This window comes from Aegilops tauschii, chromosome 1 (assembly GCF_002575655.3).
Source record: "Aegilops tauschii subsp. strangulata cultivar AL8/78 chromosome 1, Aet v6.0, whole genome shotgun sequence".
Taxonomy (NCBI): domain Eukaryota; kingdom Viridiplantae; phylum Streptophyta; class Magnoliopsida; order Poales; family Poaceae; genus Aegilops; species Aegilops tauschii.
The window spans coordinates 235001776-235015335 of record NC_053035.3 but is presented as its reverse complement, the minus strand read 5'-3'; the positions used below and the strand labels follow the sequence as shown (position 1 = coordinate 235015335).

The 13560-nt window shown below is 44.9% G+C and overlaps 2 protein-coding genes and 1 long non-coding RNA gene across 29 annotated transcripts in view; all 3 read left to right on the top strand.

Annotated features, from left to right (window-relative positions):
- LOC109772937 (vacuolar protein sorting-associated protein 52 A) overlaps positions 1-4259 on the top strand; it is a 28334-nt gene extending 24075 nt beyond the window's left edge. For 17 of the 27 annotated variants that reach the window (XM_073511543.1, XM_073511509.1, XM_073511495.1 and 14 more), the window contains 7 exons: positions 696-796; positions 1815-1865; positions 1949-2128; positions 2623-2757; positions 2842-2916; positions 3482-3539; positions 3624-4259. In XM_073511543.1, coding sequence (XP_073367644.1) covers positions 696-796; positions 1815-1865; positions 1949-2128; positions 2623-2757; positions 2842-2916; positions 3482-3539; positions 3624-3925 — 902 coding nt within the window. In that variant the 3' untranslated portion in view covers positions 3926-4259. Of the gene's footprint in view, positions 1-695; positions 797-1814; positions 1866-1948; positions 2129-2622; positions 2763-2841; positions 2963-3481; positions 3540-3623 lie in introns of all 27 variants that reach the window. The other 10 variants (XM_073511537.1, XM_073511503.1, XM_073511498.1 and 7 more) reach the window with 4 other exon arrangements.
- A 15-nt stretch (positions 4260-4274) lies between these two features.
- On the top strand, positions 4275-6647 carry LOC141042687 (uncharacterized). Its single transcript, XR_012205824.1, has 3 exons — positions 4275-4665; positions 4766-4985; positions 5638-6647. It is a non-coding gene; the product is annotated as an uncharacterized lncRNA (long non-coding RNA).
- A 4475-nt stretch (positions 6648-11122) lies between these two features.
- Positions 11123-12525, top strand: LOC109772947 (uncharacterized). Its single transcript, XM_020331659.3, has one exon. The coding sequence runs from the start codon at positions 11183-11185 to the stop codon at positions 12095-12097; it is 915 nt and encodes a 304-aa protein (XP_020187248.1). The 5' UTR covers positions 11123-11182; the 3' UTR covers positions 12098-12525.
- Positions 12526-13560: the final 1035 nt, after the last annotated feature.

Genomic DNA, 13560 nt, shown 5'->3' with positions numbered 1-13560 from the left:
TGTCCGGTGGGTTGGTGTCAAACACAGTGCCATTGCCGTCCTTTTCCTTTGCATCGGGCTCGGGTTGGAACATGCAAGGAATGGAGCTGCTCAGCTGGATGGCTATTCCTTTTAGGGTGTGATTTGAGATGTTTTAGATAGAAGCATTCATGGTGTACCCATCAAGAAAGGGGATACTTGGGCATACATGCATCCTTTTCGGGTGTGATTTGAGATGTTTTGGGTAGAACCGTAGAAGCATTCATGGTGTACCCCTTTTTTACTTGAAAAACAATAAAGGGGATACTTGGGCATACATGTATCCTTGTGTACCTCCATGGACCCGCCGAATAGAGTTTGGTTATCAAGTATCAGGCAACATAGAAGAGATATACGTCAACTATAACTATATCCTGACAACGAGAGAAACAAATTACTGTACTAAAGGAGTCAGACTACTGCACCTTTGTGGGTGTAGAATAAAGTTCTAATACGTGCATTTGCATTTATTTTGACCACACACAAGCATGAAGTTAATTAAACTAGCTACAGAAATGATATTACCTCCTTCATTGACCAGTTTAAGCTATATTTGGTTCTCATATTCTAGTTTCATATACAGCCCAAATTTAATGTGGAGCATCATAATGCATAAGGCATATGCTTCAGATGATGTGGCAAAACCTCACAACCTTCTTTATCCTTGTAATTTTCAGGACCTGTTGCAGTAATTGATGAAAACATGAAGCTTACTCTTGCAAATAGTCATGATGCAATATGCCTGATGCTCATGATCTGCATAACTAAAAAGCACCAGGTAGGAAGGTATTTTGCTATTTTCCCTTTGCTGGGGTCCTGGGGAGGAAAACTGAACTTATGTCTCCGTTTTTTCTTCCCGCACAATACGGACAACGAGTGAGTAAAACAAAATAAACTGACCAATCACATACGTCCAATAGCACAAGGCAAGCCACATGTATACTCGGTTTAATGATGATGTATGCCTGGCAACATCCACATTTTCATATTTCATTATTTGTTCAGAACTATTTTCGCTAAAGCGAACCACTTTGGAATCAATTAAAGAAATAACAGAACCCTTACATTTGTTTTTCCATACGAACTATCAGACACCCAATTCTTAGATGACATTGGTGGGGGCACGAAGCAATGCCCTCACATATGAAAATTTGGTCAACACAAAACCTGGAGTCCAGACAACCCCCAACACTATTCAATCTAAAGATAACAGAAAAATCGATGACTACATTATATGTAAATAAAGGGTGCTAATAGGTACTTGAGTGTTTTTTCACCTTGAGAGTTGAGAGTACTTGAATTTCCATCCACATAATTTTCCTTTAAACCTGGAATTAATAGGGGATCATGGAGATCTCATGGCTAAGAAAAAAATAATACTCAAGTACGACCTAGACACTCATAAATAAATGCATAACTGGTAGTAATTTCAGCATTATCATTCTTACCAGGAATATGAACTTTGCTTTCTTTGGTGATATGAAACCAACTTTTGTCAAAGTTGAGACATTTAACTTTTAACGAGGTATACTATTCTGCTATCCTTCAGAATTTAATATAGATCTATACGCCAGAGCGAAAGTAGTTATTTCAAGTAAGACACAATAACAACAGACGTCCTAGCTATAATAGCACAAATTTAGGTGCTTTAAAAACTACATCAGTGGTGCTTCTGTTGCAGGTTGGTTCTTCTCAATGCAATAGATTTTGCCTGTTAATCTACTGTGTCATACCTCCGTCAAATGTTTGCAAAATAAGATAACAAAAATTGTTTTCCCCTTATTTTGTCATTTCAGCTGGTTATGTCCAACAGGCGGCTTCCTTGTCTAGATACATATTTGGATAAGGTTTGTGATGAGGCATCAATTTATTCTGAATGCCCCGTTAACTCTGTTCTTAATAAATTGCATCCCTGTCCTTTTCTCTTCAGGCTCTGATCTATCTCTGGCCACGTTTCAAGACAGTGTTTGACATGTATATTCAAAGCTTGTACCAATGTGATGCGAAAATGTTATGGGTGGATGGGACCCATCCACACCACATTGTAAGGTGCTACATGGAGTTCACAGCATCTCTTATTCAACTTAATGCTGAATGTGGAGATGGTCAGGTTAGTTCAGTTACATAAATAGCCAGCATCAGATTCTGCTAGCATTAGCTTATTTCATTTTTGAATGCAAATCTGCTGTGTTTCTAAACAAAGAAATGTTTCGATTTTTATTGGAAAGCGCTATATCTATATTCTACAGTATGTTTGTAGTCAATGGCCCCGATCACCTATTTGCACTTATTTAATCATGCACTTGTGTCCCGTTCTATTGAATTTTGGATTAACTAAGTAGCGTCATTCAATATATATATATATATTTCATGGACTTCTCATGATTGTTGGTGCATATGATGTACTTAAGTACATGCATTTCGTTCCAATAAAATCAATTTTATACCATGGAAGACGTCTTTAAGGGAAAGCAGCATTTCTGTTCCTGCTTTAGCAATATCATCTTGCCAGTGTCTGTTTTTCTCCCAATAGCTTTGTTGTCAGTAAATACCCTGATTTGTCTTAATGTTTTTCTTATAGTATATCTAATATCATTTATGTAGCTTGATATGAGCTTGAAAAGGTTGCGGTTAGCTGTTGATGATCTACTTGTTAGATTTGCCGAAAAGTTTGCAACTCAGAAACTGAAACACCTGTTTCTTTTGAATAATTGTGACATGGCCATCTCTATCCTGAAGGTTAGGTTTGTGCTTTCATGCAAATAACTATTCATATTGTGCTCCTTTCAGCCTATTTGGGTTTACCATGCCTATTTATTTCAGGAAGCTGGTGAAGAAGCAAAAGAACTGCGAAGATATTTTGAAGAGAAGCTGGAAAGTAACCTGGTGTCATTTGTGGTAAAATGTCCTATCACCCCATGCCAACCGCGGTGCGAGATTAAATGTTAGAGCATTTCTTGACTTCTGGTGGGATCTCATTTAGACATGATTTTAGTGAACTACAGTGGAACTTGGCTGGAGTCTGAACTACAGTGGGATCTCATTTAGACATGATTTCAGTGTCAATCACTAAATGGCTGATTGTAGCCTTTATGATACACTCAAATAAAATTCTGCAAAATCAAATTAATAGTGTCATCAAAAGGTCATGCACATAATGTGGCATAGAACTAATCTCAGTGTCTTCATGACTTTTGCTTTTGATGTATCGGTGGTAACTGTGAAGTTACTGCCTGCCCGCTAAGTTCCGATCAATGTTATAGAAGGTTGCATATCATATGCCAAATTATTTAAATTTTGTCGCCAGCTTAGCAGATGGCAGATGAATATGGTTAGGCCGTTAGTTTCCTTATCAAGCTAAAGACAGCAGATTTATAATGTCTCTTTTCTCAAATGGAAATGGATCGACTGAATTTACACCCATGGATAGCTTTTGACTTTCTTGACCTTTGCTGGTTTACAGGATGAATTGCTCATGGAGTATTTTGGTGATTTAATTAAATTTGTGAAGAACCACATTTGTAAGTTAGACAAAACTATATTGCCGAAGTATGTTATTTTTGTTACTCATGGGAATATGCAGAAAATGACTATCACTTTTGTAGCCGAAGACCTAATTTCTTACACTGAGTGCCCAAACATTGCTGATGTTGAGCCGGTTGTGAAGAACTTCGCCGTGAAGTGGAGAACTGCTCTAGAGCTCATGCACAATGAAGTTGTAACTTGTTGCAGTAACTTTGTGTCTGGTATGGCGATTCTAAAAGCAGCAATGGCTCAGTTGCTTAATGACTACAACAGACTCTCAGAATGTGTGAAGATGATCCCAGGTGGATCTTCTTTGAACAGGAATCTGGTTTCTATCACCTCGATTTCATACGAAATCAGGAAATATTCAAGAACACTCTAGTTACTTGAATAGCATGGCAGCCACGCACGTATCCTACGCCTCTGTGTAATTGAGGCTCAAATAAATGATTGCGGATGGACTCTCAGGATCAAAGCTGGAGAGGAACTTGTGCTCTGTCAAGCAATAAAGAGCTGAAAAATACATCAGTGTTGATATTTTTTAATCCCTGTACCAAATAATGTCACTTGTAGTTGGATTTCAACATTAGGCAATAGTGCAAATTAGGATATTATTTATTTTTTCTTATAGCTTATTTTATTGGATATACTATCGCTGAAAGTTGTGGACAAAATGATACTCGTCAATTATGTCCTAGTCACAGTTTATTCCTGAATTTGTTTTACTTACTGGGGCTGTAGTTATATTAGTTTTTCATGAAGAGAAATCATTGTTGTAGGTACAGATCAAAGTTAAAATGACGGGTAAGATTTTATTATTATTAAATTTGCTCTTCTACTTCATTAATAGTATAATAGATTCTCCTGTTTTAATTATGAATTTATTCCTTTATGATTTGGTCACAGGAAAATGTAAAACAAAATCTTAGGATATTTTTTTTTGTTATAGCTTATTTTATTGGATATAATGTTGCTGAAAGTTGTGGACAAAATGATACTCGTCAATTATGTCCTAGTCACAGTTTATTCCTGAATTTGTTTTACTTACTGGGGCTGTAGTTATATTAGTTTTTCATGAAGAGAAATCATTGTTGTAGGTACAGATCAAAGTTAAAATGACGGGTAAGATTTTATTATTATTAAATTTGCTCTTCTACTTCATTAATAGTAATAGATTCTCCTGTTTTAATTATGAATTTATTCCTTTATGATTTGGTCACAGGAAAATGTAAAACAAAATCAAGCTTATGTACAGTCTTCTGATATATGCTTCTCATTACTTGAAGCTTGCTTGTATGATCGAACTACAATAGTGTGATACGGGGTCCATCATATCCTCCTGGCTCCAGCTATCATAGGGGACAAGGTATTTGGTGTGATACCCTTGGGCTTACATTTCGACCAAGTAGTTTCGGTTGACATATCATTGTCGATTGGTGAAGGTAAATGCCTTAGCTTATCTTTTCCCTACTTCTCCGCAGGCACTTACATTTTCGATTTTGGATTTAGATAATGTTAATAATGGAACTGTTGTAGGTCTCTAGCTTCCTAGCTGGAGGTGGTCCAATTGAAATTCAACATGCTTATATGAAACCATTTTTATTGGCTTATGTTAACTAAATGCAATAAATTCAGTATTTTCATTAAGATTGCTTGCAAATTGGCAGAAATCGATTGCATGCTATTTCTTCTGCATCTTCAATATTTATTTTGTAAGTATGTGTGGTAAACTACATAATTGCACATTGGACTAAATAAATCACAAAATAACCAAGAAGCGCTGCTGCTATGATTTCCCCAATATGTGTGTAACGAACAGTTGAAGGGTTGAAGTTTGTTATGATTATAAAGTATGCAATACTAAAGCTTAATGTTATATCACTGTGACTTATGATTCCACATTGTAGGGTTTTTAAGTTTCCACCCTATTACTTTCTGTCATTCATCCATTATCATACTTCTGCTTGGTTCGTGTTACTTCTCATTTTTGCTTGATTAGAATAAACAAATGCTAGGATTTCTTGGTTTCTAAGATTGAAGCTGTTTCTGTGGTTAGACACCATGTGTTTCTCAAATGTTCAGCTCTATGCACAGATACAAGACAGATGCCCTAGTTGCATAGCACAAAGGCCTATACTAGATTAAGTGCCTACTAACCCTTCCTGTCTTCTCTAGTTCCATGGGTGTGTGGTGGGCTACTACGCTTTGCCGCCTAATCGTGGCAGAGTGCATGACACCAAACTTATTTTGGATAAGAATGCTTCCACCACAATTTAGTCGAGAAGTGAGGGGAAAAGAGTATGACAGGCAGATTTTATGGCTAGGAAAGTACGGCACACCACAACTTTGATGGTGAACCAAGGGCATACCATGGAAAGTAAAATTTGGCAGTGAATCAAACAGGCTCTATTGGCATGATAAATCAGCACCAAAGTGGTACTGTAACAGTGTCGTTAACAGTCACTGATGACAGCGCTAATTCAGGCGATGAAGTTGTGGATCAGAGCCGGGGACCCAGATTTATCAGCCTTTGAGCACCGTTCCGATCAATGCCCTAGCTAAGGGAATTACAAAATCCGCCTTATGGAAGTGGTTAGAAACCATCCTTCACGTCCCCATCTTGATCGTCCAATCCATGCTATCCATTTATCTCACGCGATCTCTTTTGGATCAAAAGCTGGATGTGACTATTCTATTCTTAAGCCATGGTGATATCAGATTTATTGTGGTACAGTGGCGATTGTACGATTCGTGCAGAATCAGGAGGAACATAGTGGACTGGACAGAGATAGACAGCTACAAGCAGTGCCATGCTGACTCGGACGTGCACTGCGTTGTCCGCCTATCTGCAAAGCTGCAGCTCCAGGCGATTCAGTAGCTGGGAAATTCACATGAAACAGGATACAATTTTCCGCATACAGCAATTCAGCTGTTTTGCCTTTTTTTTTTGACGGAACTGTTTTGCTTTTTTTGACCTTATTTATCTTTCTTTTTTGAGGAATTGGCAGCTCTATGCCTATATATTAAGAGGGATGTAAAGGTAAATAAGGTCTGTCACAAGATGATCTGTAAGCAATCAGAAATTGCCACAGGTTTTTTCGAAAGTGAGATGCCGGTGTGGTGCAGGCATTGCAAGTTTGCAAGCAGCGAAAGACCCCACCACTCCTCTCCACTGGGCTAAGAGAGGGGCGGCTGGAGCATGATCCTTTCCTCGCCTGCCGGCTGTCCGTCCATCCATCAGACAGCCGGCACGACGGTGGCGGTTGTTGCTGATAGGCCATCCCTCGTGGGGGCCTGTCCATTTTGGTTTTGGTGTCTAGCTTGGCTTTCATCAGATGAGGGCCATGTCGCGCAACACAGCCATCCCATCTCTGTGTTTTTATCTTTCCAGTTTGCTTGGGTGCTGGTGGAATGAATACATGAAACCATCCAGGAAGACACCAGCTGCCTGCCATAGTCGGCTGGGAGTGGGAGGGAGTCGGACCAGACGGATCGAGGTACTTGCAAATCTTGTCCTTCATAGTAGATAGATAGCCAGTGGCTTTCAGCAGCTGTTCTAGCAGTGTCTTCTCCACAGCACACTAAACCACTTGTGTCAGTAGTATCTTTGCATTGTGGTCTTGTAGCAGTTGATTATGGTGTTGGGAGGTGGAAAAAAGCTTCAGATACACACTGTCATGTTCTCCAGCTGTATGTAACCAACCACCAGCCAACAGATCCAGGCACAGCCGTTTAGGTGCAAGTAAAATGGGAGAACAGTTTAATTCGCCGATCCTTGAACATAAATACGTCAGCCAGTACGTAACGTATGTGCGGTTTGCTAACAACATGTAGACTACACTATTGCGAAAGGGCGCTGATCTGCGCCGGCACACCGGCCCAACTGTTGGGCCGGTCGAGCGCTAGCCGTCCGATACGCTGAGCCAGGGGCGTCAGATCTGCACGAGACACCCCCGCCCCCTCGCTGCACCGCACCCGCCCCCCTCGCCGCACCGCACCCGCCCCGTCGCAGCTCGCCGGGCCAGCTCGACCACCCCGTCGCACCTTGCTGGGCCTGCTCGACGTCGCAGCTCACGGGGGCCGGTCGATGCCGCAGATCGCCGAGGCCGCCGCAGCTCGCCGGATGCAGCTCTGCCTTGCATCTCGACGTGTGCCACACCCTCTGATTGCAGCACCACCGGATGAGGGTTCCAGCGTCGCCACCACGCTGCTGTCGTAGCTCGCCATGCGCCCATCGCAGCACCGCCACGCGGCACCGTCGTCGCCGGTCGCCATTGTTATCTAGCTGTTTTCAGTTTGAAGCTTTTTTAGAAGCGGGTTGTAGCTATTCTCGACGCCGGTTGCAGCTTTTTTCGGCTGCGCGGTGGCCTCCAGCTACCCCGTAGCTACCCCGTATCCAGTTGAAGCTTTTTTCATAAACGGATGTAGCTTTTTTGGTGCCAGGCGTAGCATTTTTTAGTATGGTTGCAGCTATGACGCACGTCCGTCGAAGCCTATTCTTTCTCTGGTTCCAGCAAAAAATGCACACCGGCCGTAGCATTTTGGGTTGACGGTTGTAGCTCCGATGTGCACCGGCAGCTTGCAGTCGCGCGCCCCGCCGCTCGCAGTCCAGCGCCCCCGCCGGACCCCCTGATTAAAGGTTGTAGCAAAATTCATCAACGGTGGCAGCAAAAAACACCGCCGGTTGAAGCTTTTTTTTTTCCAACTGTTGATTCCGATTGTAGCAAAACTCGAGGCCAATGGTAGCACGGCAAAATGCAGGTTGTAGCAAAAACTAGACGCCGGTTGCAGCTCCTGGTCGTAGGTTGCAGCTATCTGTTGTTGTCGGCCATAAGTTTGCTGTCGTTGGTTGCAACATGTCAGTCCGATAGTTGTAGCTTTTTTTGTTGCCGGTCGTACCTTTTCGCGGCATGGGTTGCAACTTTTCTGATCTCCCAGTTGCAGTTGTTTGTCGTCATCGGCCAAACTACACCGCCGAAAGATTGTAGCAAATAGAGACGCCGGATGTAGGAAAAAAATGATATAGTTGTAGCAAAAACCAGCTATGTTTCCAACTCGCTTATCGGTTGCAGCAAAAAACAACTGTGGTTCCAGCTATGGATTTCGCCAGTTGAAGCAAAATAAAATGATGGCTCCAGCATCGTTGTCCGCTCGTTGGCGACGCAACCTTCACCGTGGTCATCCATGGAGGCTCGTCGGCACGGCTCGGCATGGTTCCCCCGGCGCGGTCCCAGCACCTCCGTCGCGGCGCCCCGATACAGTCCATAGCAGCTTGTTGGAGCCCCAGTCGCAGTCCGCCCTGAGCTCGTAAGCCATGGCCGCCCCTGACCTTGAGCTCGCAGGTCATGGCGCATGGGAGCAGCACTCCCATGGAGGAGGTGCAGCTGTGGGGTGTGAAGGGAGGAGTGCTCGGAGCTGCCTGGTGCTATGGCGGAGGAGGCGAGCGATGGAGAAGGAAGAAGGAGATGTGTTGCAGATAAGGAAAGGGGTGAGCTGTTTCTGGCCGCATGATTACGATCCATCTCGCGGCTTGCGTGAGACCAGCGTAACGGTTCGGCCGGCGCACCGGCCACAAACACTTCCCATTGCGAAAGGACAAGATTCCGTTTGCAAGAAGAAAGTGTATGCATGGGTGCTGCTTGTGTAAGCAAACTCACATAGCAGCAGAAAACAGCTTAGCATCCAGGTTCCGAGCCTGTGTCTAGTTGGATACTCCTACTGCTGCTACTATAGTAGTACTATTGCTCTCTGGCTTTCTGCACATCCATGCAAGCAAAGCAAAAGCAGAGGCACAAAATCAAGGCGCTGGATTACGGATTGCGACATGGCTCGTCTGCTAGCGGGAGAGGTGGGTCGAGCCATGTGCGTTCAACTGCTCCGACCAATGGATTGCGGGCCCGTGGCGAGGCCGACGTCTCGTCGGAGCCTCGGAGGAACATGTCTATTGCGTTTGCATGCGCTTTTCTTCGAGAATGGCGCTTTAATTTCCTTTCTTTTTTCTTCTAGATAGATTTAGATAGACAGCGTAGTGGGTGCTTGGGGAGCACGGGCGGGCCCCACCGGCGCCGGCATACGGATAAGCAACGAGCGAGCTGACCTAGACTTGCAAAGCTATCAATAAGAAGATTAAGATAAGCAAGCAACGACGATGACGACAACGACGACGCAGGCAGTGTCTGTTCGGTGTGTGCTTGCTGCTGCTCCAGCCTTGGGTCTCTATTGACTGACTGACCGACCGATTGATAAAAGGTAGGATCGGACAAGGCATGTTCGTGGGTGCATAAAAGGTAGGTGCCGTGGAATAAACCCCCGCTGTTATTCTTCTGATGAAGCTACTGTTAGCGTGCTGCGACTTCTGAAGTTTAGTTTGCTGTTGCCTCGTCCTTATTTCACAAATGTTTTGACCACCACGTTAGAAACAGCTTTGTTAACTAAACTAAATAAATACACACTAAAATAGAAGCAAAAACTTGTTTGGGGTAAAATATACCAAAAACGGTTGGATGAACTGGATCATCATAGTCTATTTGCTTTAGTGTGTTAGTATGGTGTATGTATATGGCCGCTTTGTTTCAGTGCCTTTTTCTTAGCACTTACTTAGGGAATTAGGACGTAGCTTTCTTCCTTGGTGTGTGTGAGAGTGTGATACGATAACACGGTGTACATGATGCTGGCGCTAAAGAAGACCCAAGGCCAATAGGTCATGGGCACCTCTGTTTTAGGATAAGTCATGGGTATCTCTTGTGTTAACCATCATACATACAGCACTAGTACTAGTACTTGATTGACAAGGCCGCCACCTCAAAAAACAAGCAGTGATAATGCGCGCGGTCTCAACTAACCAAAACCAAAACCAAAACCCAAGTGGGTGGGTATTGACACATCGCCATGCAGCTGACGTATGTATATATGGCGCCCTATTTTTTCCAGCTCCACCCTTGGCTGAATCATGCATGCTTGCTTGTTTCCATTTCTTCGTATATATGGTCTATAGAAAATAGAGTTATACTCGCTCTGTACAAGGGGAAGGGATCGACGACTGGTTCAGTACTCAATAATGGTTCACAGCGAAAACACGGCATGCGTGCATATTGTATTCATCCACCATACTATGCACTAGGAGTAGTTGATAGTATATGGGTGTTTGATTGACTGACCTCGCGAGACGACCGGACTCCGCACCCTACTATCAACTGCGGTTAAACCTGCTCATTGCTTCTCTCTTCCTCCTTAATCAAACCATTTAATACCTGCATTATGTGGGTTACTTTCAAGTTAGTAGTAGTACTATATATGTTAAGCTGTAGCTTTGTTCCACTCAGTTAAGAACGGTCGTAGCACGAGCGGGGCGTATTCACACCGGGTGCAACATTGGATATTCCTTTTTTTGTTCTTTTCCTCGGAACTTATTTATTTCGGAAATTACTCTACCAGTTGAGGCTGAGAAGATGAAAATATCTTGTTTAAAGAAAAGCTGAAAATATCTTTAGCGTGCGCTTTATGCTTTTGAGAGGGGTCAGTCCGTCAGAACCTCGGCTCCTCCTCCCGTCCCGGCTATATATAAGCACTCGACCCACACATCCATCGCTCCCCCCCCTCTTGCACTCCCCTCTCGCAGTCAAGTCTGGTCTTGCCCGAGATGAACTGCTCCTTCCTCAAGGCGGCGGCGGTCGCCGTGGTCGTGGCCGTCCTGGCGGCCACGGCCGGCGCAAACTCCTTCGTCTCGGCCCCGCCTCTCCCCACCGTTTTCCTCTTCTCCCCTCCCTGCGTCCCGTGGATCGCCGCCCAGGTCATCGTCGTCTCGCTCTGGCTCCTTTGCCACCGCGGAACCGCCGTTGCGGCCGGACTCTCGTCCACGGCCAGCGACGTTTCCGCTGCCATGGGCGGCATGCTCTTCCCTTCCTCGGAACACGACGTCTTTGCTGCCGCTCCTGACGCCGTCGTCGCGCCGCCGGCGCCCGTCTCGACGAGCCGGCCGCGGGAAGCGAGAACGGCCAAGAGGCCGGTTGACCGCCCCCGCGTGCGGAAGAAGCTCGCCGGCGAGGGCACGGCCACGGTGGGAGGCGCCGCGGCGGAGGCCAAGCCCGAGGCCAAGAAGGAACGCAGCGAGGAGGAGAAGCCGAGGCCCTCTGCCGCCGCGACCGAGGCCGTTGGCGTGGACGACGTGTCGATGGACTCGGCGTGGCAGTCCATCGTGAGGAGCGGCGCGGCGCGGCCGGTGGCCGTGCGGAAGAGCGAGACGTGGGGCGGCGAGGAGCTGCCGCGGATGCGGCGCGCGGCCGACAAGGCCGTGGTCGCGCGGAGGGAGATGCGTAAGTCGGCCACGATGGTCCCGCCTTCCCCGCCGCACCCGGCCGCGGCGTCGTCCCCGGTGGCGGAGAGGCAGGGGTGGCGCACCAGGGACGTGCTGGGGATGGCGCAGGACGAGCTCCTTCGCCGCGCCGAGAGCTTCATCCGGAGGCAGCACGAGCACCTGCGCATGCAGCGGCAGGAGTCAGAGCAGCGGCAGGCCATGGAGCGCGACCGCCGCCGCCCTGCTCCCATCCGCGTCTAGTGGCCGGTCAGCACGACATGCATCGCACATCGCCTATGCACGCGTGTAGCGTACGTACGTGCTAATCCATCCACCACAGGATGGATGGATGCACGTGTCCATGCACGCACGGAAGGGAGACTGTACAGAAGTTGGTCAGCTAGCTAGCCCTACTAGCATCATCATCAAGAGACAAAGATGACTGCCGCCATTGCATGCCTAGATGGAACGATGGAAGGACTGCGTAGGTAGAAGGATCCGGCCATGGCTGTCTAGCTACGTTGCACACTGAAGCAGTACTGTTCTGGTCATGCACCGCGTCCTGCAGCTTCGATCGATGTAGATTAAATCCGTATGTACGTAAGATTATGGTTGAGTGAGGAATCAACGCTACATGTAAGTTATTTTAACCTCTAAATAAATGAAGAGTGGTAGCCGTTTCTTTGTTCTTTTGCTCAATTTTGTTGTTTCAAATTTCGAGACCCCTGTCCGTAGCGCAAGAATTTCGTAGGAAATCCACAAGAAAATTCATCTCACTTGCCTTGTTCATCAATCATCACAAAGGATGTGTGCTTGATAACTGAATAGGTAGATGTGAGCATGCTTGAGATTGAGGGCCTCTTGCATTAAGCGGATTCTGGATTTCACTGATCTAGTATAACTTTGTACTGAATCAATAATAATTAATATAGATTGGAGGGAGTAGAGGATTAAAATCGTAAGGAAATTTTCTTCCTATCCCTAATCGTAGGATTGCAAACCTCGTTGCATAAGAGTATAGGATCATGAGAAGAAACAAGACAAGAATATAATAAGAGTGTGTGCACAAAAACAGGATTGTAAAATGCGGGATTCTTGAGACTTGGGTATTTGGTCCACAGAAATAGGAAAGCATGTTGATCTTAATAAGCACAATCAAAGTAAAGTCAAATCATATGAAAATATATAATTAGGATATTATTAGACCTTTATGTACGAATTACTAAAGGAGGTCGGAGTAGATCGTAAAATTCTCGCGTTTTTCTTTAAAACTGTAATCAAAGAAATGTTTCCTCCTTGTTCATTTACTCCATTACTTTGAATCAAATTGACGAATGGTAGTACCAAAGGGGAAAACACATACTTATATTTTCCTCCACTTCTCCTATGAACTATAGAGGCCCTGATTTGGGAGGAATCCAAACATGAGGTCTGGCCAAATGGATTTTTCTTTAAAGTTCCAGTGCATCTTATGTCTTTCTCTCTGGATTCTCTTCCTAATCATGTAACACACAATCTTAGAAATTATATAATTTTTCTTCGCGGATCGTCCAAAGGTTCTTCCCATCGTTTTGCTTTACGATTCAAGATGTCATGACATTTCAATCATGTGCTTTTCATGTTTCCTTTTTCTGGTCAACGCTTTTCTTTCTCTCTAGTCGCGGTCGTTATGGTGATTCATGATGACCAAATCCGACCGCTACATGAATCCGACCGCTGTTTCC

Coding starts and splice junctions, on each gene's coding strand:
- LOC109772947 (XM_020331659.3), top strand. CDS start 11,183: ATGAACTGCTCCTTCCTCAAGGCGGCGGCGGTCGCCGTGGTCGTGGCC.